Here is an 18,094-nt window from a genome sequence, read left to right on the forward strand (position 1 = left end):
TATTTAAAATACCTAAAACGCTAGATATAGCTGAAAATGAAATCAAAACATTTCACTTTTCTGGCGTAATCAAATCGAATATGCTGAAAATCTTTACCCAAAGACTTGAGTTATGAAAATCTTCAAAGATCAGATCATAATTAAACGAAAGAATTCTCAGTGGTTCTATCCTAATTTCATTTAACTCGCCAACTAGAAAACAGTAATATAAGCTTATCTTAGCAAAAACAGTTTTAAAAAATAATCTGGCTTTGTTCAATGTCCGATTGATAGCTTTCAATATCAGCTTAAGCCCTGTTTGGATTTACATTTCAAGTATTTTACAAAAAAAAACTAAATGAGCTGCACTTGGTGGTCATTAAACATTTTTAAGAATATATTGTAAGTCAATTTTTAAATTAAAATCTAAGGTGCACTTAAATAAATCAACTTATGGTACGTTTCGTGAGGATCGCTTGATCTACGCACGCAGCGTTGTAACGCTAACCAACTATAGTTACATGTTTAAATACGAACGCATGCATCCATCCAACAAGTTGGCATGTCTTCATTGTTCTCAGCGGCTGCTCAACATTGCGTATACATAATTTCAAATGTACATATCATCGTGGACAACTTCCAAACGCCAACGTATTGTGGTATGGTGGTGCAGCAATGCAGCTTGCAACTGCTTCAACGGAACAGTCGCGTAAACGTTTTCAGTGCCTGTGCAACGGCTTTTGTGGTGTCCGCTCTGAAAGTTGAAGCACAAATATATAGTTTACCAAACAATGGAGCAAAATTGGCTGCCAAGCGCCAGGATACTCACCTCAGCACTGTATTACTAAACTCATCCAATTGCTGTTGTGTGGCTGTTACATAGCCACCGCTATTCTTTTTGGGCAACGCTTCCAGCGCATGGGCAAGGAAGGGCTCCATTTGTGACTGCGTAACAACGTGCTTCAGTTCGTTGAGCACCTCGGCGACGTCGGCGAGCATATAGGAGTGCAGCTGAAACACGGATGCCTGTATCAGATTCATGACTAGAGCGCCGCCATGCTGCGTGGCCAGCTCAATGACCAGCGGTCTACACTCGCTGTGGCGATGGTTGCTGCTGCGTCCCCAAGTGAGCAGATTGATAAAGAATTTCATCACCGACGAGTTGGCCTCCCGATGGTCCAGCGAGCAGGCTATCAGCGCGCACTGGAATATGGGTGTGATGAGGCTGCTTTGGAGCAGCTGCAACGGACAGCAGTCTAGGTAGCGTGAGGCCAGCCGAAAGAAATCGTCAACAGTATCAGGATTGTTCCGCAATCCGTTCTCCAACTGCAACAGCCCAAACGTGGGTTCGATGAAGGCCTGCAGCATTTCCAGCAGACCTGTAATGCATTCATTCGACTTGGCAAACTCATCGACCAGTATAGAACCGACGTATAGAAAACAGCTGTGATGCTGCAGCGCATAGAGCACAACGATCTGCTTGATCAGCGGCTCCACCAGCAGCACTGCCTGCTTACGCACCATGCGAATGGCATAGCGTATTAGACGGCAGGTGCGCTCCATAATGCGCGACTCGCTCTGATACTTTTCTAGCACGCGCGAGATGAGTGGCCAGGCATCATTTAATATTGCAACTGTTGGATGCTCCACATTGTCGGGCACATCGGGATTCGTGTGGCGTATTATCGCACAGGCGCGATCAATCCAATAAACGGGATCGCTGCGCTCACCCTTAGCCAGTTGGCAATGGCTGGTCTCTAGTAATTGGGCGAGCGGTTGCAGCTGAAATCCCACAATCTCTCGTAATGCTGGCTGCAGCTGCTCTTGCGGTAGCTTTGTCAATATCAGAGATATGCCCTTCAGTAGACCAATAGCAACATCATTGTTGATCTGAAAGCTGTCCAAGCTGCGCGCTATCTCCACCAGGCCGCTGATATGGCAAATCATTTTCTGCCTGCACGCTGAACAGATAGAAGTGAGCGCAATAGCCGCCGCCGGTGCCAGGCCGTTCTTCTGCTGCAGCGCATACAGCAAAAAGTTGAGCACAGCCTCGAGCAGGTCAGAGTGATTCTCAATCCAGTCGCACAGTTCACCTATGAGCATTATTGATGTATAGCGCACCGCAATGTGTGTCTGATCCGTCATATTGAGTATCGCCTCAACCACCTTGGGTATCACATCATTCTCCTCGCTAAAAGAATATTCAATTAATTAAGCATCAAAACCATTATATTAGAAGCACCTACGGCAATATGTTCTTGGCCACATTTTGCATAACAAAGAGTGCCGCTTCAGTGTGCTCCCACGTCGTGTTTGGCTCTTGTAGTATAATAAACATTTGCTTAAAACACGCACCGGATCCCACAATGAACGCCACATCCTTTAACAGATCGGAGACCTTCCGACGAAAGTCCTATGAAAATTTAAAAGTGTTAATTGCAATTATATTGATTTCTTTTATCGATGTTTTTCTTACATAGAAATTATTGTTCTCCTCGATGAGGCCGTCATGATCGCTTTCCATTTGTGCATGTCGATATAGAGCGCTAATCAGCCGTTCAATGTGTGGTCTAAAGCGAGCTGTCAACTTCTCGTCGTAGCGCTGGAACAGATCCTCGCTGAGTTTGTACCACAAGTAGAATGTGATCTCGGCCACTTCGTAGTCGAAATGACCTACACATAGCAGCACCAGATCCAAGCCCTTCATCGCATACTGCGATTCAAAAATGTCTAATGAGAAAGCATCGCAAAGCGTTGTGAAGATGCGGCAATAGTTGATCGTCTTATCGGTGTCCTCGTGGGCCACACTTAAATGATATGCCGTCTCCAAATGACAGACTGCCTCGAATATACGCGCCACTTGTGGGTCGGCTTCCAGGTTGCCGCTGCGTGAGCCCATGCAGCTGAGCAGGGCACAGACGCATTCGGTGGCATTGTCATGCAGTTTGCCAGTCGTTTCCGCTGGCTGGCTGAGCAGCCGGAAGGCGAGCTGGGAGAGCGCATTGTCGCAGATATGGGAAAGGGGGAACGCTTGAATCACCAGCCAGGCGCTGTAGGTGCGAAGCGTGGCATTCCAAATGCGATGCTGGTCCAGATCCTTGCGTTGTGCACACACGCACAGAAATTCTAATACACATTCGGCACTGGCGTCCAGCTGCTTGTGCACCTGTTCGCGACGATTCGCGCCCAATCGCAAATAGCGCGAATCAATTTCCTCGGGCAACACCTTCAGCACCTCCAGTAATGGCCAAATGGCTGCAGGATGTGGAGCGAGCGCCTTTAACAAATCACTAATCGGTTCCTGCCACGTGGCCATTAGCAGCGCTAAATCGGCGACGGCCAAGCTAAGCTGCGTTACAATCACATTGTCTGTCTGCTCGTCAATCTGTCCAATGTGTGTAATCAACGAGTCCCGCAGAGATTCATGTGTGTGTGGCGGCAGCTCGCTGAAGGAGTTTTGTATTTTATTACGCATCGTCTGAGCGGCAAAGTAGTTGGCGTGCAAGTCGCGTTTCTGATGCAGCAACTCGTCTGCAATGGTCCATGAATATATCTGGGGCAACAAGTGCAAGCAGTTAGCGGAATCCGCCTCAAATTGTGTAAAAATTTATGCCCAAATCCAAGTAGGCTACAACTTACCGACTTTTGAAACTCCTGTAGCCATTTGTTGGCCTTTTCCTGCTCCTTGGGATTGGTGCCTTGAAATAATGCGTTTATAGCTTGATGTACAATATCCACCGAATATGTGTCCATTGCGCCGGCTTGCAGGTAGATGTAATCAAAGCATTTAATTAATATTACCAAAATTGTTTCTGTTGAAAGAATTTGTGGTGGCTCGTCGATAAGTGACGGCTGTCCGCTGATAACTTTTATTAGCAGAGTTGTAACGAAGTGCAGTGGAATGATACCTTCTAAAATAATGGCGTAACGTTTAGTTAGATGTATATTTATATAGAAATATATATGTTATGTCAAATATATATTAACAAATTTGATATGCGTAAAAACTTTTATTCTTATCGTTCGCCAATATTAAATTATTTTAAATACCGTACAAATTTGTAAATTTAACTATAAGAAAAATATGTAAAAAATTTATGTTAAGTTAGTTTCTGAATTTTGTATACACTGAAGTTATTCGCTAGCCACTTTGATTAGTCACAGGCAAGCATAACATGCTCATCTCTAAGATAGATTTGTCATCGAAATACGATACGACATATCGACGTAGCAGGTTGTTAGCAAAATTTGCAATGGATAAGGATTCCGATTCCACGGTCACCTCTTTGGACGAAAATACGGAAAACTTCTGCACAAATCCCACACGCGATATTCTGGCCGAGGGCATCACAAACCTCTTCAAGCCGACCATCGAAAAGCTAGACGAACGCGTCGCATCAACCATACAACTGCAGTCGGAGCTGCGTGGACAATTAGATGCACTGGCTGCCCAGCTGCGGGACATTGAGAAAGCCCAGAATCAAATACCCGAGTTCGCCGACAAGGTGAAGGAGCTGTTGAACGTCAAGCACAAGGTGACCATCATCAGCAACGTGCTGAGCAACAGCCAGGAGCGTTTGACTGGCCTGCACAGGCTCATCGAGAAGGAGCAACGCAGGCGTCAGGCACTGCTTGACTCGGCACTGGCCACCAACATATCATAGACATGGAGACGCCGCATACTGAGCACCTCTCCTCGGCTGACTACGAGCACGTCTATGAGCCGGCGGAGGATTCTTTTTTGTTGCTCGATGCGTTGGAATCGGATTTGCAGTTCCTGGACACGCTGCAGCCGCGTCTGTGCCTCGAAATTGGTTCTGGCAGCGGCGTCATCATCACCGCACTGGCCAAGCGCTTGGCAAACACCGCCCACTGCCTGGCCACGGACATCAATCCAAAAGCCTGTGAGGCTACAAAGCGCACAGCCATACGAAATGGAGCTCGCTTGGATAGCCTGCGCTGCAATCTAACCGATGCACTGCGTCGACGATGCGTAGATTTGCTGCTCTTCAATCCGCCCTATGTGGTAACCACTGATGAGGAGCTGCAAAGCCAAATGCTGACAGATAATCCTGCCACAGAGCGCAATTTGGTCTATTCCTGGGCAGGTGGCACAGATGGACGGCGTGTAACTGATATTTTATTGGAGCAATTGGATGACATACTCTCACCCAGCGGCGTGCTCTATTTGCTGCTGCTGCACGAGAACAAACCAGATGAAATAATCGAACAATTAAGGCGGCAAAAGTTCCAGGCTCTCAAATATATGGAGCGACGCATTCCAGGCGAACACTTATACATATTGAAAGTAAAACGATTCGCAAATTGATTGGCTTGTATAATAAAGTGCAGTATTCAATAATATATTCAGTATAAAGAAATATTCAGTATAGAATCCGAAATGAACTGTGAGCTTAGCTTGCTATTGGTTTGAGTCTTGGCTGAACGATAGTATTTAACTATCGATAACTTGAATAGTGCTGTTACATTTAAAATGATGAGAAGTAAATGTGAATGACTAACAAAACGAATAAACATCAACCTGGAGCTAAGCTTGCTGTAGGCCTGCGTCTTGGCTAAATGATTGTATTCAATAATCGATAGCTCGATTAATGCTGTTACGATTTAAATAATGAAAAGCAAATGCAAATGATTCATTGCTAATTTGTATGTATATGGACTTTAATTGATTTGATACGCTTGGTGCTTAATTGAAACTGGTAAATGGCAGAATGCATTGCAAATTACTTTTCAGCTCAATTGGAGAGTGAGTGAAACCGCGTTTTAACTACCCTCTGCATGCAACCCCCAACCCCCATGAAGCATGAATCTGAAAATGTAAAACAAACCGATGCGATTACGGCACCAATCAATGAATTATGTATCACAAAATGTACATGCACACACACATGTGTGATAGGTGTATCTGCACATACATGTTCGAAGAACTACCCCTACTCGGGTTAAACACCCCTGCTTGATACTCAAAGGGCGGGTGTGAGGTAGAATTTATGCTGCTGCTGCTGCCCCGCCCAATGGAATGAAACAAACGATTTTATTGGCATCTGATAACTGCCAATTGTTGTTGCTTTTCTTTCTTTATGTAATTACAATCATTTATTTTCGCTTCATTTTTGTGGGTTTCATTTACTTCTCTTTCACTACGACTGGATAGAAGTTTTTCTTTACTTTTTTATTTACAAAATTTGCATTTAACATTGTTTCTGGTATCAAATTGTTTATAGAGTATATATATATATATAATATATATATTATATATATATATGTAATTGAGCTGTTTTATGCATAAACGGTTAGCCTTTAAATGCTCATTAATATTGTTTATATTGTGGTTGGTTGGTTAAATTGTTGAAAAATGTTGCAACTTTTATTGATTGTTTAATGTTTTTCGTTTCTTTTCTTCTGCTCGGCCACCAAATATCAGTCATTATAATTAAAGTGAGATTGCTGTCAATATGTCAAGTAAACCCCGAACTACTTAATAATTATAAATATATGTGTGTATATATGTGTGTGTTTGTGTGTATAACATTAAAAGTTTGTTCATTATTTAATTTCTTTGTTTTTGTATTTTTACAATTTACAAATGAATTAACTTTTTAGTATTAATTGATTTGCTTTTGCATTTTTTTTAATACTGACATTACATACTTAAATTGTTTATATATATAACTTATAGAGTTCTATGTATGTGTCTGTGTGTGTGTAAATGCTGAAATAAGAGAGATAGAGAGAGCCCAGTGAATGTAGAAATCAAACTTCCCGTTGAATAGTGCGCACAGTGGGCGCAAAAAGTTGTGAAACCAATAAAAATTGTTTTTTTTTTCAGATAGAAAATTTCGAGTGTTTTTCTTTTGTTCTTTTTTTGTATATTTTTTCCATTTTAATTGCATTTGCTTTTTCGATCATTCATAAAATGTAACGTCTAATTTTAATAATGAAGTTTGTTTTTTTTCTGGTTCTTTTATTGTGTTTTCTTTTGTTATTATTTTTAAGTAAATCATGGGTTCATCGTTTCCGCCTTCTCCTCTGCTTCTTCTTCTTGTTCTGCTTGTCATTATTTAAGGTTTTTTGTTTTATCTTAAGACTTATGACTTAAAGGAAAGAAAAGCTTGGTTTTTGTGTAGAATTTGTTTTTTTTTCTGAGGGGGATGTTTACTTTTTCGCGCGATGCGTGAAAAATTGTATTTTTTTTATATATAAAAAAGTACACATAAAATACAATTAAAATAAAATAAGAAATAGAAAATTATTTCTTAAACATAAGAATTATATACTTTTGCGATTTTTTTGTGTCGTTTTTCTCTGGTTTTTGTTTTTTTGCTTGTAACTTTTTATTTATTATTAATTTAAATTTTTTGTTTGTTTTGTTTGTATTTTTTTTGTTATTTATTTTCTTTTTTTTGTTTTGACTACATTATTATTACGCTTGATCGTCCGAACCGGAACCGTCATCATTGTCATCATCATCATCTGTGTGGAAGAAGAATTAAGATTTGACTTAGTTTAGATTTGGATTGGAAGTGTGGAAAAGCTTACCGTCGCATTCAATGTCGTCCTCTTCACCATCGTAGGGTACATCGTATTCGTCGCTTTCGATTTCACTGTCACCTTCGATGAGATCATCTAATACCTCCTCCTCATCGGAATCGCCATCAGCGGGTTTATCTTTCTTGGCTTTCTTTGATTCGGCGGATTTAGCCTGCAAACGAAGGAATCAGATGTAAAATAAGTAAAGCTTATCGATAACAAAATAAAGGAGTTCTTTTACTGTTGCCACTGCTGTTGCTGCTGCTTCTGTTGAAAACTTTTGGGCGCCCAACTTAAACCCCACACTTCTCCTTGATCAAGGGCAAAGCGAATTGTTCATGGAAACAAAATATAAAGCCATCATACGCATGTTCTCGCAACATGCGTGTTTCTTCTGTATGTGTGTGTACATGGTCGTAAAAAGTATATTTTAAGCCCACAAAACAAGAAAATCGCCCTTTACTGGGTAGCAGCAACAGCAGCAAAGAAAAATCGTTATTTTCGCCGTAAAAAAGGCATTTGAAAAATGCGCGCGTCAATGGAATTCGCTGCAGCAGCACGCACCGACTAGGGTGAGAGCGAGCGAGAGAGAGTGAGAGAGCGCAAGCGAACGATTGCCGCATTACAAGTGCAGCTCTCACTTACATACAAACAGACCTACAGACATATATGTATATTTGTATATAAAGCGGCATATTTACTACATAATGGAAAAACAACAATCAAGAGGGCATATGTATCCGCAGCCGTGAGATACAAAACCAGCCAAGCCAAGCGTGCGTTCGACCCACTGTGACCGAAAACCGAGCAAACAAGCTGAACCCGAAACGAACCAACCCGAACAGCAAGCAGCGACGCTAACGGCGCAGCAGCTGCTACATGCTAGCGTTAGCATATGTATGTGTGCGTGTAAGAAGCTACAAAAGAGAGCGTGTTCATAGCGCTGCCGCTGTCAGGGCAGAACTGTACCTGAGAACGCGCGCGTCGTGACAATGGCTGCATGAATGAACGACTCACGCACACATACATACGGCAGCTGCCGTAGAAAAAGGCGCAAACGGTTGACCGCCGACGACGCCAGCGTCGCTGCTTTGACGTGCGTTCATGTGCTGCTGATGCGTGGGTTCAAAACTCAGTTAACCAACCCAACAACAAGACAAGTACATAAGGCAGTCACGTTCCCATGTAAATGAAAGAAAGCTTGTAATACATAACCGTGTGATTGTTTGTATGTGTGCGAAGGCATAATTTAACACAGCGATTGTTACAAAGCAGACAACAAGATAACTGGGAAAATGTGTGCAAAATATGCGGCGCGCTCTCTCAAGCACAACAAAAGCCACGACGAAGTCTAAAGTAAAATACTTATGCTACCAACCAGCCATTACAGCAAACAACCTATAAAACAGGGTCATCAATGATAGAGGCTGTTAAGCAATATTTTGTATGATGATTATTAGATATTCTAGAAGAAACTGACATTAAGAAAAATTAAAAGAAAGTTCGCGAACGCTCGGTAGTGTAGGGTTTTTTTTTATCATATCTATAGATAGTAACGTATCGTAAATTTATCTATAAATTATTTATTTAAGGAAGTAATATATGCAAGTTATATAAATATGATTTAATATAAATAATATATTTATATAAATTCTCCACAACAGTAGGCAACAGATTCGTGAACTTCAAATATTACATCCGTAGCTCATTTCAATTAAGGAAGTTGCACCACCCTGTAAATGGATTGTTTTTATGAGCGCCCGCCATCCATGCTCACAAACATAAGTACATAAATGTACCAAAATAAATACAAGTAAGGCGAAAAAAGTGAAAGATAAATGTAAATGGGCATATACACAAACAACACATGTCTGTATACAGAATGTGTACATAAGTATTTACACGAAGAGCGGACTGTGAGAGGGAGAGTGTGTTCAAGAGAGCGTGAGAGTGGGAGAGTAAATGACGGCGTTCTCCCTGAGAGTACGCGTGCTAGTTAAACTGTACATTTTTATTTTGAGTTTGTGACAAATCAAATGATTTGCTAATTTATGTGATTTATTCTAGAGATACCTCGTGCCTCTCTGTCTTTGAATATTTTTATGTTTATCAAAAATGTGATTTTTTCGATTATGACATAAAACAAATGAAAAACAGCCGAATGGAATGTTGCGGCAGCCTAAAAAACTGGTTCTCTCTTCCTCTCTATACACCTCTCGCTCACTCATCTCTCTTTCTCTCTATTTCCTTCATTCACTCTTGTAATATGGCGGACTGTCGCTGCCTTCGCCGGCCGGCATTGTTTTTAGCTGAGAGTGCAACATTTTGGCTGGCGCGCAATTTGTTTTTGTTAAGTGTAGCTGCCAAATTCGGCAAATGCATTTTAAATACGACCGTAAAATCGTAAGAGAGCCGTCAACAAAGTTGTTACAAAAATTGCATTTGACTAATTAAAGAGCTCGATTTATATTGTGTTAGCATTTAGCATGTACACACATACATGTGTGGGTGTGTGTACGTGTACGTGAGTTGCAAGGCCGCATTGCTGACAAAGCTTTTAAAGTTTATCTCTTGGCTTTTTGCGTCTTGCTGCTTTCCTTGTGCAATGCTAATGACCTATGTATGCCGTATTCCAGTATTTACTTGCTTTGTTTTTTTTTTTTTTCGTTTGTACTAAAATCGAAGCTCTCTCATTCTCTCTATCTTTTATTATCTCTCTGGCCAATAACTGTACCGCCCTCCACCACAGCAGTTCGATTATTAGACATCCTAACCTCGATTTGAACCGAACAACAAATAATCTTTGATTACCGACTCACAATCGTCTTAATTTAATCGTAAACAACAACAGCCCTCACACACACACTTACACACAATCACTTAATGCTTTGAATGTAAAATAACTATTTATGTATTTGTAAATAGATGAGTGTGCGCTCTCTCAATTCATTCTCTCTCTTTCACTCTTGTTTCTCAGCGGCTGTTTGCGGCTGCTATCGGCAGCTGAGTGTTAGAAAGGCGGCAGAAACTGAAAAACGTGTGTATATCTATTTCTAGAATTTTTTTCGGCCAGTTTTATTTTTGCCGCCGGATTTTGTAATTTGCTTTCGGTGGTAACACAAAAATGTATGAATCATTTGCACAAAAAAGGCAAATTTAGCGCGTAAACAAAACTACAACAGCAAAGCGTTAATCGATTAGGACAGCAACGCGTTCGATAAGTCGATCGATAAACGCATGACGCGTCGCTGAGAGCGACAGAAGAGAAAGAACGACGACGACAAGTGCGTTCGTTTGTTTTGTTATTAAACAAGCGGACACACAAACAATACACATACAAAGGGAAGCTTGCGACTGATTAGGGCTAATTGTGTGAAACTGTACGAGGTGAACTCAAATAGAAGAGTAGATCCTTTTTGAAGAGATATTCGAGTTGGGGTTTTTTGGATACTTACTTCAGCTTGCCTCTTTGTGCCTTTGACGGATCCCTTGGCGGGCGCAGCAGCAGCATCTGCCGCATCGGCACCGTCCTCCCCATCCTTGGCCGTGCCGTTATCGGCAGCAGCTGCATCGCCAGCAGCATCGGCAGCCGCTGATTTGTCCTCGGCAACTGATTTGGCTTTGGCTTTGAGATCCTCCTTCACATCGCTGTCGCTGACTGCGGCTACCTTCTCTACGGCAACATCACCGTTATTTTGTTGTTCTGTGGCTGCAGACATTTTGTTGTTGTTTTGCTTTTGAACTTGTTTGAAAAACTTGTATATATCTTTTTTGTACAGTTATATAACGAGCATGCGTCGTTATATGTAGGCTTAAATTGTAATGATTAATGCGCGCGTGAATTTCAGTATCCGTTCAAGTGTTGTGTGTATACTACTCCAACGCTTTTGCTTTTTGATTGCTGTGTGTTCAAGATATTTTTTGGGTTGTTGACAAAAATTAGCGCAAAATAGATAGATTGTTCCGAGGAGGGAAAAAACGAGAACCGCACCGCACGAAGCACACAAACACACTGTTTGAAATGCTGCTACGTCCTGTGTATTTAACAGATACAACAAGAGCGCATATGCACACAAACTCACACACAAACACATACGCTTCCGAATGCTGCTTGCTCTCGTTTTTTCTCTCTCTCCCTCTCTATCGCTCGGACCGGCTGCTGTTCGCTCGCTTATCACTCGCTCACGCTCAAGCCGCGCGCCGCTGTCAGTGTCCCCCTCTCTTTCTCTCACGCTCTCTATATGCTCTCTCGTTCTGTCGTATATGCAATACACTGAACAAAAAAGCACGGCGGCATTTGTACAGCAGCAGTTAGCAAAGTAGAGAAGAGAAGGCAACAACAACATTAGGCAGGTAGCGGAGGCGAGAACAAAATAACAAACGCTGCCCCAGCCCCCGTCTGAGCGACCCACCAATAACGCCCGCTGACCGATTCTACAAATAATTTTGCAATAATTTTTTGATAAAATAATAAAATATTTATAATATAGTCTCAGATTTAGATCGGCTACAAATATACAAATTATTCGTATGTGCGTACGCTATTTGGTATATTTGTATGCCTTGTCTGATTATTTTTCAGTATTTTGTATTTTATTGCTTTCTGACTGACCACCGATATGTGTACCCGTTGACGGCTCGTACAAGACTAAACCTACCATCGCACACGGACCGGCTACAGATTGCAAGCAGAGTGTTCTTGTACAGCTTAAGCGTCTTAGATATTTGCTGCTTTCTCATAAACCTTTGTTTGGATAAGTTCCATAGTTATACTAATTATTAGTGCAAATAATCCTCTTTCATTTGGTATCTCATTGATATTGCTGCGATCAAGCTGAAATATAAAATTGACACCTCGAGTGGGTTTCTTGACGAATTCCATACAAAATGCGCTTACTGCTCGTGAGTGAGTACAGGCACAGCCAACGGCGACGTCGACAGCACGTTTGGCGGTAAATTTGAAAATTGCCGGCCGCGGCGGTTGGCTTGCCCGTTACAGTTCTTGTTGGTGGTTGTTGTTGGCTGTTGTGCCATGGAGGGCTGCTTGACGTGGCGGCAGCAGGGGCTTGGAGCCGGGCAACTAGCTGGCTGGCAGTCTGGTTGGCGGGGAGGGTACACAGCAGTGGCTGCGACAACGGCGGTGACGGCGGCGGCGGCGGCAGAGACAGCGGCTAGCCGGGCAACTTTGGCGTTCTGTCGCTGCCGTCAGTTGCGCGTCTGTGGCGTGTGTATGTTCTGCTGTTGGATTGCATACTCAGCGGCAGTATGTGTTCGGCTTATTGTTTGTGCCACAACATATTTATAGAGTGGACCTAAAAACATGCGAGTAATCAGGTCAATTGGACGACTAAAGATACCTAATGCCCATCATCAAGATTTTATAAACTAACAGAATAAAATATATGTAAATATGTTTCTTTCTAAATATGAGCTAGATGTTGAATTAACTTGTAAACTTGTGAATTGCAACGCGCTGTTAATAGAGGCACATTCATTTGCATTATTGTGAATTACATATGAACAAGGTTCACCCCGTTTCTCGAAGTTTTGTGCGTGTGTGTGTGTTTTTTTGTGAGCATTTTGCATCTTTCATTTCTTTCAGTTGATCCCACACACATTTGGTGGTTCGACAATTTGCTGTCTCTGTTCATTACACGAACCACACTGGTTCAGGAATTGACTAATGAGCTAACGTTCTTCTGCTCTATTGTTGCTTAGTTAGTCTCTCTCTCTCTCGCTCCCTCGCTCTCTCTACTTATTTGAACTACTGCTGCTGGCTGCCACAGTCGACGCATTCTGCTATTTTTATGCAAAACAAATAAGTAAGTATAGTTTGTAATCTGAATAATATGAGAGACGCACACAAAACGTTAATTAAAAGCGACGACACGTTCTCCTCGTGAGTTGGTTGGATGACAGTCGTCTATGGGCCGCATCTACCAGTTTGTAGCGCTCTCCAACACGCCACACACAACACACCTGTAATCGTGAAACAATCATATTGAGTTATCATATTTAAACAGCGTAGCAGCAGCAATAGCAGCAGCAGCAGCAGCAGCTACTCGTCGTTCCACGGCAAACAACATTTGTGACTTTTGCTTGCTTTTGTTTTTGAGCCTTAACATTTCTCGATAAGCCGATTTGCGTCTTCGTTTTTCTTTTTCTCTTTTACCCCATTTTCGAAGATCGACTCTCTTTTTAGTGTTTGTTCTTGCAGTTTTTAAAGCTTTGCTTCAATATATCGAACACTGTTCTGAATCAAGAACTCAGACAGATGTGCGCTTTACTCGGTTCCATGTTTTCCCTGTGTGACCAAGGGTTTTCAAGGTTAACAATATACACTATAATAAAATCAAATACAAAAACAACCCATATTTCAGTCCCTCAACTGTTGTTGTTTCAGAGAATTGCGATAAGAAAGGTGCAATCGTTACATTCAGGCAACGGGGACGAACATTTCTAGAGGTAGTCAAAAAAAACATTTCTCAGGTAATCGCAGCTAAATGATGTCTAGATAGAGAAAGCAATAGCCATGTCATATAGTTTAAAGTGAAAATCCGTTTTAATATATGTTAGTTTTTTTTTTACGTGTTTTAGTTACTCAACCTTTTTGTCCAGTGTATAAACACATTGCGTCTGTTTGCTGTAGCATGCAACGCAAAGGTGTTAATCAAAGCAATCGATTCTTTTATAAGCGTTTTTCTTAATATATATATATTTGTGCTGCTTAATAAGATTGCCAAGATTTTTATTAAGATTTGCTGATATAGAACTATATTCCACCTTATATATTTATAATATAAATTCATTTTTAAAATATCTATTCAGAACAAAGCACTCAATGTGCAGATGTAAATAGCTTTATGAGTTAAATGCATACACACATTTTCAGCTATGGAAACTGAAGGTGTGAAAAGTGTGAAAAACTGGCAAGTTATTTATGATATTTAGATATATATAGCTTAACATTTGCCTTGCGTGCAACTTATTTAATATAATTGAAATTATTCTATTAAGATAAGATAGTTCACTGTCTTATCATAATACCCTGTAAAGTGCCCCTCGTCTAGTACAGCATCGATAGATTCGCTGTGGCCGAACCATTTCAGAGTTCATTTCACTTAGAATAGTTTGAGTGAACGAGAAAAGAACTGAAAATCATGAACTGGTTTGGCTGACGCGAGTAGAACTCAACGAGGGCAACTTCGACTACTGCTGGGTGTCTTTGAGAGAGGTTCTCTGATAAGCTATATTCTCGAATTATTATTATTTAGACGTCGTTGCGGTTGCTCAAGTCGCGTTTTGCTAGCATGTGCGAATGTTTAATGTTTCCACACGAGTGCAGCGATTAGCTGAATACCCTACGATGAGAGAGAGTGAGTGAGTGAGTGAGTGAAAGAGAAAGAGCGAGAGCGAGTGAGAGAGATAGAGAGAGACTACGTCAACGGTTATTTCACACGCAAATATTCAATTTACTTTGCCGCCTCTTGTTGACGGTTTTGGTTTCAATATCGAATACATGACCCAAGTATGTGTTATCATTATACCCAGAGCTTATTGTTTTCATTCTTTGGCGATTGCTTTGATTGTGCAGAAGAGTGCTAAGCACCCTCCCCAGCACTGTCACTTGACGCATTAGATCGGGATCGGCATCGGCGTCGGCAGCCGGCTGAGTCCAACTGCAACGCATTCGCATAGGCCTCTGTGGTCGTGTTGTTGCCCGCTTTTGTGTTGGCATCTGCGTCATGCATTTGGCTGCAATGGGAACGCTTGGCTGAGTGGATGGACGACGGGGTTGGGTGGTGGTGCTGGCGGTGGTGGTGGTGGTGGCGGTGGTGGTGGTGGTGATGGTGGTTGTACCGACCCGGCGATTGGGTGAGAAGCACATGAATGAATCATTTGCGAAGAGCAAATGTTGGCGTCATTTCATATCTACTTGTGTGTGTAAGTGTGTGTGTTGCGAGAGAAGAAAAAGCAAAAAATGTACACCAACTGTGGACAATTGCTTTAGAGCTGCGTTGTCATGTAGCATCCATTCATTTATTCAATACATAATTACAAAAACACACACACACATTCATTGACTACAAAGTCGTTTGGCAAATTAACATACACACATACTTACATATGTAATTAAGTAAATAGATTTGTGAAAGTATTGGAAAATGTGTTAGCTACGTAAGTTACATCAGTCAGTTACATCGTCTTTCTTGACCTTAGCTGTTTACGAACTATAATTCATTTTTATATTTGCCTTAAAATATTTGCATGCGATTGTTTAAATTTGCCGCCAAGCAGAATGAAACACGTCCTCATGTTGCTTTACAGCACTGCACAAATGCGTTCTTCAACACAGCTGCCAGTGTTGCTTGCGATATGCAGAGTCAACGGATAAAGTCCAATTGGAAGCAATTCAAATCAGCTGAAGCTCTTTGTTTTATTTTAATCCAATGGGACTCTTATTCATCTTAAATTTAAACCCTTTTACAGTCTGTTTACTGCGGGCTTTGGTGTTGCGGCATTATCTGGCGCGCATTGGCAACCCTAATCAAGCTACCAATATATGACCTTGCGCTGACATTGCCGCACAGCTGTGGGTCAAGTCGCATTCGCACAAACCAATTCTATCCAGAAGTTTGTTAGATACAATTTGACAAGCATCAAAATGGCGTTCAATAAGCTGAGCATCGAGAGCCTGGATCTGGAGGGCAAGCGCGTCCTTATGCGGTAGGTTACATGATAAACTTACCGAGTGATCGTCATCCGTTTGCTGAATGTTGCATAAAAGAAAATTTCGCAATCTTTCTCTGCCTCCTGCTCTTTGACCTTAGTGTGGACTTCAATGTGCCCATCAAGGAAGGCAAGATCACGAGCAATCAGCGCATTGTCGCCGCCGTGGACAGCATCAAGTTGGCTCTTAGCAAGAAGGCCAAGTCCGTGGTGCTCATGTCCCATCTGGGTCGTCCCGATGGCAACAAGAATTTGAAGTACACGTTAGCACCCGTTGCCGAGGAGCTGACCACGTTGCTCGGTCAGAAAGTAATATTCCTGAATGATTGTGTTGGCGTCGAGGTGGAGGCTGCCTGCAAGGATCCCGCAGCCGGCTCCGTTATTTTGCTGGAGAATGTGCGCTTCTATCTGGAGGAGGAGGGCAAGGGCGTGGATGCCTGCGGTGCCAAGGTGAAAGCCAATGCCGACAAGGTCAAGGAGTTCCGCACCAGCCTGGCCAAGCTGGGCGATGTCTATGTGAACGATGCCTTCGGCACGGCGCATCGTGCCCACAGCTCCATGATGGGCGAGGGCTTCGAGAAGCGTGCAGCCGGCTTGCTGCTCAACAAGGAGTTGAAATACTTCTCGCAAGCTCTGGACAAACCACCAAATCCCTTCCTGGCCATTCTGGGCGGCGCTAAGGTTGCCGACAAGATTCAGCTCATTGAGAATTTGCTGGACAAGGTCAATGAGATGATTATTGGCGGCGGCATGGCCTTTACTTTCCTCAAGGTCCTCAACAACATGAAGATTGGCGGCTCCCTGTTCGACGAGGAGGGCTCCAAGATCGTTCAGAAGCTGGTCGACAAGGCCAAGAAGAACAATGTTCAGCTGCATTTGCCCGTCGACTTCGTCTGCGGCGACAAGTTTGCCGAAGATGCCGCCGTCAGCGAGGCCACCGTGGAGGCTGGCATACCCGATGGCCACATGGGCTTGGATGTGGGACCCAAGACGCGTGAGCTCTTCGCTGCACCCATCGCGCGTGCCAAGCTGATTGTCTGGAACGGGTAAGCTGAGCTTCTTGTAGAAGTCTTCCATTTTATGGCTAACGATTGCTTTTTCACGTAGACCACCCGGCGTGTTCGAGTTCCCCAACTTTGCCAAAGGCACCAAGTCCATCATGGATGGTGTTGTGGCAGCCACCAAGAATGGCACCGTCTCCATCATCGGCGGCGGCGACACAGCCTCCTGCTGCGCCAAATGGAACACTGAGGCGCTCGTCTCGCACGTCTCCACCGGCGGCGGCGCCTCCCTGGAGCTGCTCGAGGGCAAGACACTGCCAGGCGTTGCCGCTCTATCCAATGCCTAAGTGGCGACCGAAATTAATACCCATAATCAACCAATCTCTCTGAATTATTAATGTTAATGTTGTCATTGCTGCGCCAGACACCGTTTATCACGTAAGCCCCAAAGTTCAATAATAAAGTGAATATATAAGTTAACTAGCTACACAAATAACTCCCAAGATTTTCTTCATTTAAGGTGTTTAGGGAACTTGTTCTTATATAACTGCTTCTAGCTGGAGTGAGAATTCCAGTAGAGGATTCTCTTTCCAATAAGATAGTTACATATAAGTTGGAAAATCAATAAATATTTCATTCAGGATAACTTTCTCTCTCTGCTAATAACATTAGGAGAACCATTGCAACACGTTCCTAATATATAACTAAAATGTCAGCCTTTAAAGAAAAATATAATTTATAAGTTACAGTTCGGAAATTGCTATAAATTGAAATATTTTTATTATTTCCAATAGGATTTTCTGTTTATGCCAATTAGAAAACTTTATCTACGC

General features: G+C 42.3%; 5 protein-coding genes across 5 annotated transcripts; 3 read left to right on the forward strand and 2 right to left on the reverse strand.

Annotated features, from left to right (window-relative positions):
* Positions 1-318: 318 nt before the first annotated feature.
* Positions 319-3,958, reverse strand: LOC111596055 (transportin-3). Its single transcript, XM_023310103.2, has 5 exons — positions 3,619-3,958; positions 2,456-3,532; positions 2,226-2,392; positions 809-2,170; positions 319-733 (listed from the first exon to the last, which is right to left on the reverse strand). Exons 1-5 carry the CDS (start codon positions 3,730-3,732, stop codon positions 673-675), a joined length of 2,781 nt encoding a protein of 926 aa, XP_023165871.2. The 5' UTR covers positions 3,733-3,958; the 3' UTR covers positions 319-672.
* A 128-nt stretch (positions 3,959-4,086) lies between these two features.
* LOC111596058 (SNAPIN protein homolog) lies at positions 4,087-4,663 on the forward strand. Its single transcript, XM_023310106.2, has one exon. The coding sequence runs from the start codon at positions 4,155-4,157 to the stop codon at positions 4,641-4,643; it is 489 nt and encodes a 162-aa protein (XP_023165874.1). The 5' UTR covers positions 4,087-4,154; the 3' UTR covers positions 4,644-4,663.
* LOC111596057 (methyltransferase N6AMT1) lies at positions 4,622-5,323 on the forward strand. The gene has a single exon (XM_023310105.2). It carries the CDS (start codon positions 4,646-4,648, stop codon positions 5,306-5,308), a length of 663 nt encoding a protein of 220 aa, XP_023165873.1. The 5' UTR covers positions 4,622-4,645; the 3' UTR covers positions 5,309-5,323.
* Positions 5,324-7,397: 2,074 nt separating this feature from the next.
* Positions 7,398-12,197, reverse strand: LOC111596116 (bacchus). Its single transcript, XM_023310181.2, has 4 exons — positions 12,143-12,197; positions 10,986-11,431; positions 7,540-7,702; positions 7,398-7,473 (listed from the first exon to the last, which is right to left on the reverse strand). The coding sequence occupies exons 2-4, from the start codon at positions 11,247-11,249 to the stop codon at positions 7,424-7,426; spliced, it is 477 nt and encodes a 158-aa protein (XP_023165949.1). The 5' UTR covers positions 11,250-11,431; positions 12,143-12,197; the 3' UTR covers positions 7,398-7,423.
* Positions 12,198-15,622: 3,425 nt separating this feature from the next.
* Positions 15,623-17,754, forward strand: LOC111596053 (phosphoglycerate kinase). Its single transcript, XM_023310101.2, has 4 exons — positions 15,623-15,708; positions 16,021-16,257; positions 16,362-17,306; positions 17,368-17,754. The coding sequence occupies exons 2-4, from the start codon at positions 16,196-16,198 to the stop codon at positions 17,606-17,608; spliced, it is 1,248 nt and encodes a 415-aa protein (XP_023165869.2). The 5' UTR covers positions 15,623-15,708; positions 16,021-16,195; the 3' UTR covers positions 17,609-17,754.
* The last annotated feature ends 340 nt before the right edge of the window (positions 17,755-18,094 follow it).

This window comes from Drosophila hydei, unplaced genomic scaffold (assembly GCF_003285905.1).
Source record: "Drosophila hydei strain 15085-1641.00,03,60 unplaced genomic scaffold, DhydRS2 tig00008114-arrow-pilon, whole genome shotgun sequence".
NCBI lineage: Eukaryota > Metazoa > Arthropoda > Insecta > Diptera > Drosophilidae > Drosophila > Drosophila hydei.